The sequence below is a fragment of the Gadus macrocephalus genome, chromosome 15 (assembly GCF_031168955.1).
Source record: "Gadus macrocephalus chromosome 15, ASM3116895v1".
In the NCBI taxonomy this organism is placed as follows: domain Eukaryota; kingdom Metazoa; phylum Chordata; class Actinopteri; order Gadiformes; family Gadidae; genus Gadus; species Gadus macrocephalus.
In genome coordinates, this window is record NC_082396.1 from 11807802 (window position 1) to 11825807 (window position 18006).

The following is an 18006-nucleotide window of genomic DNA, read 5'->3' on the forward strand; positions in this document are numbered from 1 at the left end:
CGAAGGACGATGAGGCCATGCTCCGTACTGCATGTAATAAATTAAGTCCGATTTGTACCGGCATTATCTTGGACAGCCTCAAGCACCACGTGAGGTAGCAAAAGAAGGCGAGGACCCCTGCATGCCAGCTGAGCTGCTTCTGTTTCCCCACCTGAGCCGCTGAAGTCAACACACATTACATGATCTTGAATATTCCGCTGTAATTATTAGCAATAGCAAATGTTATCAGTATTAAATCGTGAGATGGAGACGGACATCGTTGACTCCTTGGAGGATCTAGGGTGAGAAAACAACAAACCGCTATGCATGTGATTCAGTGGATACTTATTTAGCAGTTTGTAATACATTTTGCTAACACCACCACCATTATAAATTGGATAAAATGTGGTCTAATTGAAATCATCGTTACGTTTAGAATTAGATTTGATTACATCAATAATGCGACGTGCTGTAATGTCTGAGCCATGATAAGCATGACAAAGCACTGTCAGCTGCTAATGAACGATCCGTCTACCGATGGTCAAGTGCCAAGCTGTGTTCCAAATGGTTTGTATTGCGTGGCAAAAGTATGAATGCCAGCCCGGAACAAATGTAAGCTAAGCCTAATGTCTCAACCCTCACAATGTGACAAGAGTTGACTGCGAACAAGGCTAATACTTCACTGCCGTAGCATTTATCGAGTCTTAAGAGTGAATTGAATATAATTACCAACATAAGCGTTTCAAGTCCTGGAATAAGAGGCAAGCTAACCGCAGGGTGGGTCCAGCGACAAAGGTAGCTGCGTCCACGTAGTCAAACAACACGTCGATGCCTAAAGTGCACTGTGGGTTTTTCTAGGTATCAAGGTCCTCTCCTGGAAGATGGAGCTCTGGAGGCAGCTGTTAAAGGTGGAGCAGCTTCCCCTGAGTTCACCAAAGTCTGTGCCTGGATCGTCTCCGAGCTCAGGCTCTACTGTAAACTGGAGGAGAACGTCCACGCCACCAACTGTAAGACACTTGGAGTCTAAGCACACAGCCTGGTCCTCACTCAGGGTTATAGTCTTCAGTGGAGAGCACAGAGGCCAAGGCTCTACTAGTTTTCATTAGTCTGAAATGTGTATTTAATCCCTAAGGCTTCTTCAATGACAAGTGCTATAAAAAAATAAATAAAAATAGCCTCATAATTAATATAATTCGATTGGACGTTTGTACATGTATACCATCCTACCATGATCACATTTAAAGTCCTGACATGTCTTCAGGTCATTATGTAGATATTGCCAAAGCCGAAATGCTCTTTTACAATACATTGACATCACATTCAATATAATCCAAATGGTAATGACCTCATTAATGCAATCTTTCTTCCTACCCATCCCACCCTTAGTGACCTCAGAGTAAGAGCCAAGTTCATCAACGATTAAACCATGCTAGGCCTGAAAAGGAATACTTTGTGTTTACTCCGAAGACTACTACAGTTGAGGATCTCTGCTGAACACTTCTCTCTTCCCCCCCAGGTCCCAGTGAGGCAGAGGGCTTCCAGCTTGAGATGAGTGGTCTTCTGACTGAGCTGACATGCCCCTACGCTGTCCTCACCTCTGGAGATGTCTCCCAGAGACTGCTTAACAAGACCAACTGCTGCCTCCTGCTCAGTAAGGAGAGCTGTATTTCAGCATGCAGGATGTATTTAGTGTTAGATCTGCAGTGTATTCGTAAACATGAAGAAATGGATGCATTTAATGAATTGACTGTTGGACCTCTCTTTGATCCAGAATTGTTGAGGGCTCTTCTGGATCTCTCTCTATAACAGTGAATGAATGGATTAGGGCTCTGCTGGGTCTTTATAACTCTGAATGAATGAATGAAAAAAAAATTGTATGAGTTGCAGGGCTTAATTCAGCTACAACTGGAATTAATTAAGCTACTAATGTATTGGATACATTAATTTATTTGATAATTTGATTTCTTGGTTGGTTTTGTAACCAGCAGATGGCAGCAAACACCCTTAGAATAAAATAATGTGAACATTCTGTATTCCATGTTCTTCCCGCAGCATTCCTGGTATCGGAGCTGGAGGCCTCCAGGATGATCCTTGTCACCAAGCCCCAGAAGGCAGCGCCGGACTCTTGGGCTGGCTCCCCGATGTTCCTGGAGCTGAAGGGGATCTGTGTGACCCTGGGCATGTCCAAGCCTCCCGCCAACATCACCATGTTCCAGTTCTTCAGTGGTATAGAGAAGAAGGTGAGCTACTCGGCCACGTCTGTGTCTCATATGGAAGGAAAGAGCTGAACGATTAATCGAAATCGCGATGTAATACAACGTGATATGCAAGTCGAACAGGCTGTGATAAAAAAAAAAACATGACCCCTAATAATTTTTATTTTGGTGATTGTTACCGTTACTGACTGGAGATCAATGCGATTAATTCCTCTCTACCAATTCACCAATAGTTAAATAAAGATGTTACATAGATTAATCGCAACACATCGGCCTGCCCTAAAGGAAATAGCAGTTTTTATGTTGTGTAGTTCATGCTAAAGAATTATTTATTGCTTTTTTAGTGAATAAAACTAAGGTGACATAAAGATCTCATAATTATGAGAAAATATCTCATAATTACAAGATCTTTATCTTTCTCATAATTACGAGATAATTATCTCATAATTACAATATATATATATATATATATATATCTTGTAATTATGAGATAGGTATCTCGTAATTACGACATCAGAATCCCATAGCCTAGTCTTCAACCACATGTGGTTCATTTGATTGTTGGTCGGACTCGGTACTTCCGTAAAGATGGAAAGAGATGGGCAGATTCGGAGTTTGCGGTTCAATAGATCATCAGGGAAGCATCGTTGCGACACCAATGACTCCTCTAGCTAAATGTAGTAACCTAGAGAACCAGCTACAACCTTGTTTCCATCCAAACGAGCCGTCTTTAGCGAACGGTGAATTACATTGGCTTCTATGAGCTGTCGCCATCAGCCGCGAGCTTAGGGACCGTCTGCAAAGTGCAAAACTGAAAACGACCAACTTGTTCCAAATAGTCATGGCCTCTATATGGTCTTACTGCAACCTTTAGCTTTGAAAAATATATCTCAACCCATGACATGCTATTTTATGGATGCTTTAATATAGGTATTAGTGGGCCACTAACACAGTATTCAAAGTTACAGCCACTCCGAGCCAGTCATATTGAGCTTCCCCCAAATGTGCTGTTTTGGTGTCTGTAGCTATAATGCAAATGAGGAGGAGCGAGGCGGGTCAAGGAGGAGGGTGGGGGTGTGGCCCTGGGCAGCTTGCAGCCACGGTACCATGCGCTCTGTTTAGTGGATGCATCGCAATGGCGAGGCGCACACAGCCTTTAGCCGTGTTCTGTAAATATTCTAGAACACACGGGAGCGCTGGAGCTCCATATCTAAATAATATCATATAATACATAGATATCTATATCATATAATACATATTATCACGGCCAAAAGCTATGTGCGCCTCCAGACGATATTATGAATCACAAACGACTACGTCGGGTTCTCCGACGTCTCTGGTTCTTCCACTTCCACATCAATCTGAAGTAGACTGAACCGCACGCTTCCTGCTGCCGGCTGCCCGCTGCCGGGCGGTGGTGCTTCACGGCGGTGGTGCCTCGCGGCAACCGGCGGCATGTCGCAGTTCATGTACTTCAGGGAGTCAAAGCCAAAGTTCCTTTCCCCCAATTCCTTCTCAACCATGGCTGAGATAACCCCCGCTACAGTCTTGTTGTGGAAATACAAGAGACGTCAAAGAACCGACAGCAAACACTTGCATTACAGTGTGTGTAATCACACACACATGTGGCGCTCGCACGGTCGTTTCTCAGAATCTGCCTATTTCTTTCCATCTTGACGGAAGTACCGAGTCCGACCAACAATCAACTGAACCACATGTGGTGGAAGACTAGGCTATGGGATTCTGATGTCGTAATTACGAGATAACTATCTCATAATTACGAGATACATATATCGTAATTATGAGATAATTATCTCGTAATTATGACATAAAGATCTCGTAATTATGAGATATTTTCTCATAATTATGAGATCTTTATGTCATAATTACGAGATAACCAGAATTTTTTTTTTTGTGATGTGAATGCAATGCGCCACCGTATAAAACAGAGCATAAGGAACTTAATAAATTCAAGGCAGGAGTGTCTAGTAGGGGTTATGTTAGGGTGTTGGATTCCAGGTCGAAGGTCTTGGGTTTACCCATTATCCACAGTCGATAGTCTGAATGACAATTACACATATCTAAACAAAACTTTGGATGAAAGTGTCGGCTTAATAAATATTTAAATATGGAAATGGTAGTTTGTTTTAAAAGGGGTCACGATTTCTTGCATAAGAAGGGTTGATAGTTTAATGTGTGGCATGTTTCCTCTCCTGTTTTTCAGCTAAAGGAAGCCGCCGCCAAGGTCCCTGACACCCATATAGGAGACCCTCTGATGAAGAAAACACTTGGACCTTTTCACTGGGTATACAGTCCAATAAGTAATATGCAGTTCATTTATATATTGAACCCAGGGGTTTCATTAACATATGTTTCTGTCTGTAACCCATAATAGTTCAAAATATTGTTTTCTATGGTCGGTATTGAGAGAGATTGAGGGGGAATAGAAATGGACAAACAGAAGGTGCAGAAGCGAATGCCTTCTGAATGATGTTTTATTTGTATTTTTTTAAGGACAAAGTTGAAGCCCTAAACCAAGCGCTGGTGAATGAGTACGAAGTGAGACGGAAGATGCTGCTGAAACGACTCGACGTTACCGTTCAGTCCTTCGGTTGGTCCGAAAGAGCCAAGGTACCCCAGAAACCATTTAGCTTATTACCCAGAAGTGCTGCTGCATCAACTGCTATGACCACTAGTGGGTGCTGTTTGCTGCCATTGATTGATAATGGAGTTGAACACACAAGGCACAATTGTGTGGGTGGCCACTGCTGCAAGCTCATCTGCTCCTCAAACCAACCACTCTTTGTGAAGAACAGGAGTTATTGTACAATGTTACATCCATGGACAGCCTACGAAACAAGGCTTTACAAAACCAAGATGATAAGGGTTTACAAATCTTGTATTATTGTGTGTAATGTACAGACGGATGGATGATGACCACGTATAATATTTGTTGTTGTGTTTGTATTATGTTTATGTTTGTGTCATGGGTTGAACCATGGATGACGTGTATGTTTCAGAACCATGCAGAGAGGATGAAGAAGGTGTACCACCCTCTTCGCGCCGCTCTCAGCTTCCATAGCAAGGTGTCGGTCGGTCACCTGTTCGCCGCCAGGGAAGATCTGTCCAAGATACACCGTACCAGCAGTGGCAAGATACGGGAGAAGACGGCTTGTGCCATTAATAAGGTAAAGAATGATCCCATACGTCTGTCTTTTGGAAATCATATGATTCTCATAACAGATTAAAAATAACTGGCCAACTGTCGGATGAGTCCACAACCAAATATTGGTCAGCTCATAACAAATAAATTGTGGTGTCTACCCCTATTGGAGGAACGAGGAAAGGCACAGTCCCTCCCAAAGGTTTTAGTCCCTCCCCCTTCCCTCTCCACCCTAAAGCATCACCCTGCTGAATATAGCGTAAAGCTTACTGTTTACAGTGATCCCATAAGTTAGAGCCAGCATTACATTTTTCAGTGTTCTTTTGACATGAGATTGACAAGATTACGGCCTCTGGGTAGCGCTACGTCTTCCTCTCATGTTGGACGGTCTGATTGCCTGGAAGCTGCAATAGCAACGACAAACGCCTCTTGGTACAAAGTGGTTCCACAAGACCGCACAGGCTGGCGTTAGCTGGGCTAGCTGCTGGTCTAAGTAAAGAGCTCTTAACTTGATACTAAGACGTCCTTGATAATTGTAGTTAATTTAGCGTTTTAAAAGTTTGTTCATGTTTTATAATCATACACATTGCACCTTAGAGGGCCATGACAAGGAAGCTGCTGTCAATGGGGTCCATGCCCTGATAAACGAATAGTTTTAAAGTTGATGGTGTATCTATTGCTAATCACCCCATATGAACTCCTATCTGTGTCCTGTACTTTCTGTTCTGACCCAAATTCCCCGTCTGGGAGTAATGATGAATGTTTTATCTTTGACTGAAGTGATTGATGATTGGTCTTTGTTGATTATTTCTCCAGGTCCTGATGGGTCGTGTGCCGGACCGGGGGGGTCGACCCTGTGAGATCGAGGCCCCTCCCCCAGAGATGCCCTCTTGGCAGAAGCGTCAGGACGGGCCCCAGGGTGGAGGGGGAAGCTATGGAGGTTCAGGTGGTGGTCGGGGGGGCAGGGGGGGCTATGACCAGGGGGGGCGCGGAGGCTACGAAAGGGGGGGAGGAGGAGGGGGCTACGGGGACAGAGGGGGCCGTGTTGGTGGTAGGGGGGGCAGGGACGGAGGCGGTGGGGGAGGAAGGGGGGGCTACAACCAAGGTCACTATCAAGATGGCAGTCAGCAGGGTGGTGGCCCCCGAGGAGGCTATGGAGGAGGAGGAGGAGGAGGAGGCTACCAAGGAGGCCACCAAGGAGGCCACCAGGAGCCTGCCTACCAAGGAGGAGCGGGCGGTTACTACGACAACCACCAACACCAAGATGGAGGCCGGCACCAGGAGAGAGGCAGTGGCCGGGGTGGACGAGGAGGAGGAGGAGGAGGAGGAGGAGGTGGTGGCAGGGGGAGGGGTGGTCCTCGAGGAGCTGGTGGTGCCGGTGGTGGTGGTGGAGGAGGAGGAGGAGGCTGGGGGGGGAGAGGTGGACAGAATGTGAACCAAGGCGGACAATTTGAACAGTTCTTTCAACAGGGTGGGCAGCAGTATGGCCAGTCTGGCTTCAGTCAAGGCCGAAATTACACCAGCTGAGGGAGCTGTTTAGAACTGCACAGCTCATGGTGTGAAAGGCCTCCTCGGAGTGAATATAAATAAACGAACAAAGTTGTCAAGAGTTTGAATGCACAGCTGCTCATAATGTGGTAAATAGTCCACTCACCGAAGCCTTTTGTTGGACCGGGAACAACTACTGAGCATCTTGTGGAGGGTTATCTTCACAATACTGGGTAGTGTGGTGTGCTTTCTCCACATGAAGAATCTGCCAAAACATGGTTCTAGTTGCACTCTGCTATCATGACCTCAGCCTCACACTAAGTCAGCCTTATCTTTGAGATTTGTTTGAAAAGGGAAGAAAAATGCCATGTTCAAACGTTGTTCATATGCATTTTGTATGACATGTCAACGTTGGCAGTATCGGACAGTCCAATCGCCTACTTATTACCAGTCAAAATATTTTTATTTTAGGGGATTAGACTTTTTTCCGTTATTTAATGTTTTCCAACTGTTACTGACGATGGAAGAAAAAAAAATGTAAATACTATTTTGGATGTGGGGAAGTGTGGTCGTTTTTGAATGAAATGAGCAATAAAGTGTGAAAATGAACCATTTTGTTTGCCCTTATTTAATATTAAATAGATCAATTATTAATGTTATATTCGTTATTTTAGAAAGATGTCAATAAATATTTACTTTAAAAGTTTTCTCTTGCTATTGTGTGTCTAATGTAAAGTATGTATGTGTGTGTGTGTGTGTGTGTGTGTGTGTGTGTGTGTATATATATATATATATATATATATATATATATATATATATATATATATGTGTGTGATTGTATTTATGAAACGAGCTCTATAAAATAAGGATTGATAATAAAATATGGATTCAATATAAAATAATATCTGAGCTTTTACTTTGAAAGACTACCGGCGGTTAGCCTTGCCTTCCGCTGTGGCAATCAGACACGTTATTTGTGTGTAGACAGCTAGCTTAGCCATAATAACTGAATGCATTCTACTTTGCGTGCTTCAATAACTTAATCGTGGAAGTTGTAGCGTTATACCGACAACATGTACCGTGGTTTTCCCGGTCCTCCGCCGGTTCGCGGACCCCCGAATGGAGCCAATTTTCGGGGCGGCTTCGGCCCAAGGTCCGAGGCTCCTCGGCCCTTCCCACCCAGAGCTTGTGGACCTTTTGCTGCATCAAGCTCGGACAATAACTTCATCCCAAGAACCACCCGAGACCATTACCTGCATGTACGTACCCTAAAACAAGTCACCTACCTAAAATCATCTTACATACAGCCGAGCTCCACGTGACCTAAATATAACGTTGGTGAACATAATTAGCATGTGAGCAATAATTAATACACAATACAACATAATGACACTTAAATTCTAAATAAAAGATGATGATGTCCATGGAATCATCGCTACAAATTATCCCCGTTAATGTCCGGTGTTCAGTTTTTTTAATTGGGGTGATCATGTGGATCACAATTACACATGTCCATGCTCCATCTCGAAAGTCAATGTTGAGACAGGATTTGGCAGTAGGGGTATAAAACTTGTAACAATGATTATTCTTCTTTGGTTTGGAGATACTACCATAAGTTGAAGTCTTCAATCTTATGGAAAGTATTAAGGAAGTACCGATCTGACGCTTCAATACTAGTGTATACAACAACGTGTATACATGTTCTGTTGCATGGATGAACCATTCATGTATTTTACTTCCTTTACTGGAGAACATCCACAGCATCAATTTTTTACATACGAAATCACATTCTCTTCGGTGACCACAATCAATGTTGATATCGATTATTGATATTTGCACAAAACAGATTCACCCCATCAAAGGACACATTTCACATTTTATCTTTTATTGTAAGCCTAATTATTGTCTACACATTAAGTTTAAACTTTAAACCTTCTTGTCAACGATGTGTGGATGGTCATCCGATGGCGTTTAATTTTGTTTTTGCATTTTAATTCTAAAGACGACCCAACTGTACAATAAGCAAAAAAATTCAAAAGTTACATTGTTCTATACTACTGTATTGTTACACTGCTGAAGTATAACAAGCTGTATAAATACGAGTTAATGATCTTCATTCCCAAATACTGACTTGATAAGCACGGCCATCATGAAGTCAAAGTCAGAAGAACCTTTGTTTTGAAGTAGAAAGTGCACTCTTTCAGTTGAGGGAATTGTTGCAAAAATGATAAACAAGATTGCCTTAAGGTAGGTCGTTTTTAAAATACTACTTTAAATATTAAACATTTTACTTTTTATTAAATGCTATCCCTGTGTCATCAATGTAGGCTAAAATTTGATCTGCACAATTTTAGGTAATCTGTACAGCTCGCACTGGTAAACACTACGGAAAAGACCAGTAAATTCACAGAAAGAGGCATGAGCAGTCTGGCATGTCTGCCATTTAACGTGAATTATAATACTTCCACCCCAGACTCCGATCCGTTGTAGCAGCTTCCCCATAGACCGCAGTACAGGGATGACTCTGAGCAACCCACCCCCCATCCCTCCGAACATGGCTCAGCAACGACCCATCCCGATGTGGGGTGCATCGAGTTTGGAGGCCCCTTCTAAAGATAACAGGTCCGTACAACTTTTTAAATACGATTCTTGCCCTTGTTTTCATGAGTCTGCTGAGGACAATGCTCCTCTGGTTGATACAAACGATCATCTGAGAAGCTGTTTGAACTGATGTTTTCTAATAATAGAAAACAGAATATAATTTGATTACCTCCAGATTATCTTCCAAAAGTGGTAACTGTCCCTAATCCCCGGCCATGGGATGGCCTTGGCATGTTAATTCTGCATATGCACCAAAAGGTCATATAAATTGGCCCCACATTGTCATGGCTGGTTTATCACACCCGCTGGAGAGTGGAGACACTTCTGCATGTGAACGTGATACAATTTTGACAAATATTACTTACACTATTACTTACACAAGGTGATAACATGCCTACTTAGTCTTTATTCTTTTTTTAAATATGTTAATCAACAGCGAGCGCGCCGGAGAAGAGTTCCTGAGATGCATTGCCGCAAACAAGCCTTTACCAGAGTATCTCAAAGGGAACATGGCCTACAACTTAGCTGAGGCATTGAATTCATCAAGCATCCTAAAGGCAGGGGTTGCCTCGGATTCTGAGTCCAGCAAGCGCAAGTCGCGGAGCCGAAGCCGCAGTCGCAAACGGGACAAGAGGGCCAAAAGTCGCGCCCGAAGCAAAAGTCGCGCCCGAAGTAAAAGTCGTGCCCGAAGTAAAAGTCGTGCCCGAAGTAAAAGCCGTGCACGCAGCCGGAGCCGTGGCAAAAGTCGCGCCCGGAGCAGAAGTCGTGAGCGAAGCCGCACTCGTGGGAAAAGCCAGGGTAGGCATAAGGGCCGAGCTCGCAGTACCAGCCGGGGAAAGAGCAGGGCTCGAAGCAAAAGTCGGTCCACCAGGAGCAGAAGTCGCAGTCCCCCGAAGAATCGAGCCAATGAACCTTGGACGAAGAGCATCCCTAGCCAAAGCTGCAGTGCCACTGGCTCTACAGGGGCCAATGCTCTGCTCCAAGGTCTGAAACTTGTGATGAACAGCAAAGAACTGGAAGACAGGCTACCCTCCCTCAAGGATGCCATTCTCACAATACAGGTGAGGCCTTTACCGTGATTATGTTTAACAAGTTTGGGTTAGCTAATTGGGTACACATCCAGTTGTCTTTTGTTATTTTGTTTGTTGTTCTTCATGTGATAAGCTTTATCCCAACCTCATACATGAGATATGCCTATGAGATATTGCAATTAAAGAAAGATCATTTGGGTTTTTTGAGCAGGCCTCAAACCAAGGGCAAGACACGAAGGTAGACTGTCTCCCCAGTAGAAGCCACCAAAGGTTTTCCAGCCACGGACAGGAGGACCAGGTCAGCCGGGAGCAAGACAGCATGCTCCTTCCCCATGAGAGAGTTGGGAATGACTTCTCCTGGCTCCATTCCAGCGGTCCGGAACTCTCCAACATAAGGCAGACAGACGACCTAGAAGACGAAGAATCGTTCCTTTATGGAGACGTACCCGAAAGGCCTTCCGCTGCACACGTTTCCCAGACTGGACAATTGGCCACCCACCAGTATGCCCCATCAAAGAGTTCCCCTATTGTCAGCCAGCAGCAGTATCAGCACAACCCCATGTTCAATAACCTGGAGGAGCTCTTCAATCTCAAGCCACTTCCTAAGGTAGCCTCTCAGAGCTCCTCTGCTGCTGCTGTTAAACTAGAGCCCCTCGCGAGGCAGGAGCCTTCCTCCGGTACTCCCGAGATGAAGGACTGCGAGAAGCTCCAAGGGATACTGAAGAACATGGGCCTCAACCTGGCCACTGCGGACATCAGCAAGCTCTTTGTGAAGGTGGAAGAAAAGGAACACTCCCCTGCCCATGGGCCTGAGTCTGCACCTAATCAGACGCCGCCACTTTTCCCAGCATTGGATGGCACAAATGCACGACAAGCACTGGAGACTCTGCAGTCTTTGATTAAAGGTTAGTCTTTTCCTGAATAAGCAATCTTACAAACATGTCTCCTGAATATATGGATGCAGAATGTTGCTTCTTCCATGTATCTCACTGAATTGCTCAAGGGCTGGATTGCTCAATTGGCATCTGCATTTCTTTCCCAACCCTAAGGTTTAGGCTAAGGAGGCTGACTTCTGGGCCAGATGTTCTGCTCATTAAATTAGCTTATTGAATTTATAATTATTGAATGATGTCCTCTGCCTTGACATAGAGGGTTTGTTGCCACAATGTTTATCCGTCACTGGATCATTCTGTTGTGCCCTCTTCTTAAAGCCACCAAGGAGAAGCGCACAAAAAGTGATGTGATGACCAAATCTCAACCACCATCAGAAAACTATGAGGTTAACATCTTTCCCAACACCATCTGCTCTTCCTAAAATTGCTTGATTCACCATCTATACTGCTAAGGAATGGTCCTAACCCTGAGCAAAACATTTATTCTTGACTTCCTAGGAAAATGGCAACGAGGAAACCAGAAGAAGGGAGAAACAAACCAGGATAAAAAAAATGGAAAGCTTGATGAAAGATCTGGAGGCATTACTCCAAGAGGATGGTAATGTTAACGTTTTTCCTTCAACTTTTTTCTGAACTGCGTCAATCAGGCCAATGATTCTCCTCTAATTCTCGTCAATTTAATAATTCCACTTTTTGAATAAAAGTTAAAAGTTAAATAAAAATTTCACTTTAGGAGGTTTTCTAACATTAATATGAGTTCCCCTAGCCTGACTGTGCTCCCCCAGTATCTAGAAACGAGCAGTAGGTATCCTGCTCTGCCTTTGAAAAAACAAAGCTCAGGCGAGCCGATTTGGATTTTTCCCCATATGCCGTCATACGGGGAAAAGTTACCTCCCCTTCTCTGCTTTGCCCGCCCAGAGAATTTTGCCCACCATTGAGACAATGAGCTACAACTGTTGCACACTTCTTTGTTATTTGGATAAGACGTCGGAGAACCCAACGCAGTCGTTTGAGATACATTATGTCGTCTGGAGGCGCACACAGCTTATGGCTGTGATAATATGTATTATATGATATAGATATCTATGTATAATATGATATTATTTTGATATAGATCTCTAGGACTGTAACGCATGTGTTGTACACTTCTTTGTTATTTGGATAACCGTTCTGCGGTTGGTGTTACGGCGCATAACACGTCGGGTTCTCTGACGTCTCTGGTATTTCCACAACGAGACTCTTGGTGGGGGTTATCTCAGCCATGGTTGGGAAGGAATTGGGGGGGGGGAAGGAAGTTTTGCTTTGCCTCCCTGAAGTACATGAACTGCGACATGGAGGAGAAAGGGATTGTTGTCTGTGATTGTCTCCCGCCGGAGCCCCGCTGCCCGCCGCCGCGAGGCATGCGGCCCATTGCGATGCATCTACTGTAAACGGAGCGCATGGTACCGTGGCCGCAAGATGCTCAGGGCCACATCCCCACCCTCCTCCTTGACTCGCCTCTCTCCTCCTCATTTGCATTAAAGCTACCGACACCGAAACGGCGCGTTTGGGGAAAGCTCAAATGTGCGACTGGCTCGTAGTGGCTGTAATTCTGCACCACGGCTGAATTTTGGGAAAACTCAAATACTGTGTTAGGGGCCCACTAATACCTATATTAAAGCATCCATAAAGTAGCATGCCGTTTTATGTTGACAGGAAACAATTTTTTGACACCAGTGATCGGGTTCTACTGCAAGAAGTGTGAGGAGTTTATTGGAGATTTAAACTCTGCAGAAAGCCACATGGCCAGTCACAGTCGAAAAGACTCCAACAGCGTAAGTACATTATTATTACTGCATTATATTTGTGGTGGTACATTTGGTTTGCATTAAAACGTGTGATTTTGCTCTTGCTTCCGGATGCTGCTCCCCTGCGGTTGTGGTTGGACGCAGCCATCCCACCGCACTGACGGTAGGACTGATAGGGCGGACCAACGGGAACCTGGCCACCAACACACCACCTGCAGTAGCACTGGGGGCCGGCCTTCCCACCATCAGCACCATCAATCTTCTGCCAGCGGGAGAGACCCCAGAGAGCCCAACCACCGCAGGGACCCTGGGTCCCACCGAGGCCCCCATCGAGACTACCATGGGGACTACGTGCACTCTGACGGTAAAAACAGACCTAGCCCGAGAGGCCACAACCCCCAAGAGCTGCCTGAGAAGCAGTTCCTGAAGGAGGAGATGGCCAAGGAAAGGCTGCTGATAACAGTGGCTCGGGGACGGACGCCCCCAATAATGATGCGGCCGGAAGAGGCGATGGACCAGAAGGGCCAGGCTACAGCCAAACCCGGCCGGGGACAACAGAAGCCGAAAGACTCAGGAAATGTGAAGAAGCCTGCTCAGGAAAGCAGCAGCTCCTGCAGCGAGGACAATGAAAAGGACAAATCTGCCAAAACAAAGACCTCCAAGAAGAAGAAAAAGGACAAGAAAAAGAAAGACAAAAAGAAGAAAAAGGAGAAGGGGAACAACTGAATCCCAGGAGGTTACCGTATGTTGAAAGTTTCTTCTTGTGCCCTCAGTAAACATTTTTTAGATAATTATTTTTGTGGCTAAAGTACATTAGATAACAGCTTACGGTAAGTGTCGGTTTGAGAAAACATGTCAAGACATTGGACAAACTAGAATAAACCTTGTTTGAACTGAAACTGTCCTCAATAAGATCATGTTTGATGTTTTATCCAACAAACATTTGGGCGATGTAGACAAGACCTTTGAATGCCGGGCGTCTGCATGTGCTGCCAGTTGTCTGGAAGTACACTTTATTTTACTTAAAAGACGGGTTAGTTATGTTTTACTACAGTTAGTTATACTATGTTTACTACGGTTATAACATCTAGATCCAGCAGTGTTTTCTGTTAATGTTTTTGACACCCCACTTTTATTTGGTCACGGATGAAGGTTTAAAAAATTGCAAACAAACACTGTTTATTTACTGTTTATTCGTTCCTCTGCCCTTACATTTTTTTACAGTGTCAAGTTCAAATGTATACATTAAAGCTTACAAAGTGCTCTTCCTGATGCGTTATTAACGGCGTTAACGCAATCCAATTTAACAGCGTTAATTTTTTTATCGCGACATTAACGCTCTTTTGGCAAACGTTGTAGTTTTTTCACCTGCTGTCTAGCAAGAACTAGTCACATTAGAAAAACTACAACACCATACCGGATCTAGCTACACCGGAAACAAAACAACAAGCACGCCGCACAAACTTGTTGGGGCAAGCAATGATATGGAGCGGGTGAAAAAAAGTGTGTGTTTGTGTGTCACTCTGTTCGAGACTGCACGAGAGTTCAATGTTGTCATTAGCGTTTACGTCTTTCTGACCAATCGCAGTTCAAGGCCCCCCTGGGCTGTACCACTTCGGGAGGGGCCGCTCAGTTACTCCCCTCTAGACAAAATCAACTTGGTTGTGACGTTGACAGTTTGTGAGTGTTGCGTACGATAACGGCCCACCGGGAATTCTCCCGACTCTCCCGATTACCACTCCGCCACTGTGTGTGTGTGTGTGTGTGTGTGTGTGTGTGTGTGTGTGTGTGTGTGTGTGTGTGTGGGCGTTATTCGATAGCCTGGTAATATGTATAGGCCAACGTACGGTAGGAATATTCATACTGTTATAGTATTTCCCATCTTTGCTGAGCAAGAGTTTTGTTCGAAAGTTCAGTGATTGAAACAAATAAAAGCCTGGGCTATTGAAGTTTTACGGTAGGCCTACCACTGTCATGCATCTATCCGATTTCAAGTGGACCGGGTTGAATGCACTGCGGGTCTCTCTTCTTACTGTCCTTCTTTGATCTCACTAAAAGGCTAGCAGCACGGAAATCAAGGGATATTTTAATCGCTTGACAGCACTATTCTTTATATTTTGGTGGAATGTATAGGTGCCAACCAAATTCCAGCTTTCCTTTTAAAGGTCCCATGACATGCCACACCAAGTATGGTTTGATAAGCCGTTACAAGACGTTTTGAAAAAATTTCTGTTATATCACAGGTGGGCGTGTCCACCTAGATGTGTGCTGGATAGATCAGTCTACCAGCCTATCCAGTGGACTGTAGCAAAATATTTTCAAAACGGCTTGTAACGGCTAATCACACCACACATGGTGGCATGTGATGGGACCTTTAATATCGGATGTGCCCATTTACGTTGCATATACAATAGCCCTGAAGTGCAAAAAGATTTTTAAGAACACAAAATGAATGGCCATAATTACAAACAAACTTAACCTTCAAAACACATTTTGGAATGAAGAGTATATAAACAATATCAAGCAGACACAAATCAATCAACCAATTTTTTAATGTTTATTTAAGATATTTTTTTAAATGGTGCAAGATGCCAAATAAAACAATTTGAAGAGGCAAATCGAAAACGAAAAATAATATTTCAATGTTATGATTCAATTCTTTTTTATTTATTCAAATCATTATGCCAGTAATTAATTTGCCTCCATACAGGCATTCATTTGGACTAAGCAACTTTTCGGAACACATTGGAAATCTTTGGAAAGCAATTAAAACGTTTATTCTCCTTGCATGACCCAGAGCTAGGCTACTGTATGCACTGTCTGCAAGTCAATAGAAGCGGCTTATGGAAAGGAAATGCTAACCAGGCAAACTCCTCTTCTGGATGCACAACGATGTATTTGGAATTAAACATCTCGTCTGAGTTTGGGTAAGACAGGCCAAGGCCAATTTATAAATATATTGTATCCCTTTTAAAACAATAAGTAATGTTGTTGGGTTTCCGATTTTTTTTGCCCAATAACTTCTAGCAAACAACAGGCTCAAAACCTGGTCACTTTAAAGCTACTATTATGTAACATTGACACAGAGTATAAATTGGGTACTGCAGTCCAAAATCAACATAATAAAGTTGTCTCCGCCCGCCTCCTCCCCAGACTCAAAGCTAACTGGTTGCCCGGTTGTGTATTGAATGAACAAGATGAGCTGAGCACACACACTATTTTGAAAATTACGTGATAGTGAGGGGATGACCTACACTGGTGGATCATCTAATGTGTACATTTGAGGTTAATTTGTTTGACAATTATAAACCAGCTCATACGCTTTGTAGGTCGGGTGGAATTGAATACAATCTCAGGCATATCAGTTGAGCCAGTTCTTTGCTTGCTTTCATGGCTGCAGCATGCTGTTATTTGTGTGCAAATTTGTTGCATATATGGCAACCTGGGGCCTGTACCACGAAGCTCGCTTGGAGGGTTAGCGAGGTATGTTGAGCTCAAAGCCTGGGTTAGTTGTACCACGAAAGTCGATCTCTTTTAGCGTCGCTGTATCACCATGGTGACTTATGCTCGCAACCAAACCTGGTCGGGAGCAGTTTTCTTTCAATATTCATTCGGTATCTCACTATGGGACACGCCCCTCGCGCTGTCCCCCAGAAGCAATTTTACACTACGCCAGTCGTGACTGGCCAACAGACGTGACGTCTGCCTGCAGAGGAGGGGCTCCCTCCTACTACATAAGCCCCGTCGTCACGTCATCTCTTCAGTCTTTAACCTCTTCTCGCTCCTAGAAGCACCTCGCAGACAGAAGTCGTAGACGGACTAGCACACTGTTCACTGAGCGAGCTAACCCCTCGGTCACCGAACGCTAGCCTATCGCTACCTCTGACCTCTGTGAGATTGAAGAAGTAAGCTAGTCTGTCACCAAACAGTAGCCTCTGCTAGTATCCATACTAGCTGCTAGCATCTACACTAGCTACACCCGTGTCCAGGCTGACCTGTCACCAAACAGCAGCCGGCATAAACGGAAGGCGAGAACATGCAGTCAGAGGTTGAACCTACCCTAACCGAGGGCTCGGGGAAGCCTCCGACAAAGTTCTGCGCGTGCGGGAACAAAATGTCGGGAGCGGATAGCCACACCGCCTGCATTCGCTGCCTTGGGCTGGAACATGCCAAGGCTGCCCTTGCATTCCCGCCTACCTGCGAGCATTGCGCACGGTTTTCAAATAAAACCCGCAAACGCCGGCTGACTAAGCAGGCGAAGCTCAGCACAGATGATCCGGTAATGGGGGTAACCGACCCTCCACTACCGGAGCTAGCGGGAGGTTCCCAGGGGCTCTCCGCCCCACTGGGAACCAGCTGGGGATCGGAGGTGGACCTCACCGACGCCTCCCAGCCGCTGGAGTTGATTCAGCCCGACGCTTTCGAGGCTAACCTGCTGGAAGGGCCCGACGAAGCCGAGGGCGATCACTCCGAGTCGGGGGGGGAATCCATTAGCCTCGGCTCTGATGAGGACGAGGATGATGATTCCTTTTCCCCGCGCACCGCGTCGCCTATGGTGGTGGGCGGTGCGTGCACCCCCTCCCCGAACCCGGCCGTGAGCATGGACCTACACGAGGCCTGCAAGAGGGCGGCTGCGCGGCTAAACATCGAGTGGCCGGAGGCCCCGGTGGAGACCGCCACATCTCGGTACGAGGGCAAGCGACTCCCGAAGGCGAAGGCTTCAACCAGTCTGCTACTTCCGGCCTTTCCCGAGTGCCTGGAGGAAGCGACCCGGTCTTGGGGCAAGCCTCTCTCAGCCAAGATCCCCGTCCAGGGTGGATCGGGTTTGGATTGGGCCGGTATGGAGGA

General features: G+C 45.1%; 2 protein-coding genes across 3 annotated transcripts in view; both read left to right on the plus strand.

The window, feature by feature from the left end:
• Positions 1-93: 93 nt before the first annotated feature.
• On the plus strand, positions 94-7455 carry fam98a (family with sequence similarity 98 member A). Its single transcript, XM_060073471.1, has 8 exons — positions 94-281; positions 838-986; positions 1496-1630; positions 2032-2219; positions 4420-4500; positions 4710-4826; positions 5216-5383; positions 6175-7455. Exons 1-8 carry the CDS (start codon positions 220-222, stop codon positions 6883-6885), a joined length of 1611 nt encoding a protein of 536 aa, XP_059929454.1. The 5' UTR covers positions 94-219; the 3' UTR covers positions 6886-7455.
• A 316-nt stretch (positions 7456-7771) lies between these two features.
• The window catches only part of si:ch211-195b21.5 (nuclear valosin-containing protein-like), a 36629-nt gene continuing 26394 nt past the window's right edge, over positions 7772-18006 (plus strand). The window contains exons 1-8 of one of the 2 annotated variants that reach the window (XM_060073457.1): positions 7772-8105; positions 9320-9468; positions 9884-10508; positions 10690-11383; positions 11690-11757; positions 11870-11969; positions 13067-13185; positions 13303-14422. In XM_060073457.1, the coding sequence (XP_059929440.1) occupies positions 7920-8105; positions 9320-9468; positions 9884-10508; positions 10690-11383; positions 11690-11757; positions 11870-11969; positions 13067-13185; positions 13303-13884 (2523 nt within the window). In that variant the 5' untranslated portion in view covers positions 7772-7919 and the 3' untranslated portion in view covers positions 13885-14422. Of the gene's footprint in view, positions 8106-9319; positions 9469-9883; positions 10509-10689; positions 11384-11689; positions 11758-11869; positions 11970-13066; positions 13186-13302; positions 14423-18006 lie in introns of those variants that run through there. The other variant, XM_060073456.1, reaches the window with a different exon arrangement.

What these genes read in the sequence shown, in the direction of transcription:
- fam98a (XM_060073471.1), top strand. Translation starts at nt 220, where the DNA reads ATGTTATCAGTATTAAATCGTGAGATGGAGACGGACATCGTTGACTCC. An exon ending in TCAGTGGTATAGAGAAGAAG is followed by an intron (nt 2,220 to 4,419) that starts GTGAGCTACTCG and finishes CCTGTTTTTCAG; the next exon opens with CTAAAGGAAGCCGCCGCCAA. An exon ending in CACTTGGACCTTTTCACTGG is followed by an intron (nt 4,501 to 4,709) that starts GTATACAGTCCA and finishes TATTTTTTTAAG; the next exon opens with GACAAAGTTGAAGCCCTAAA.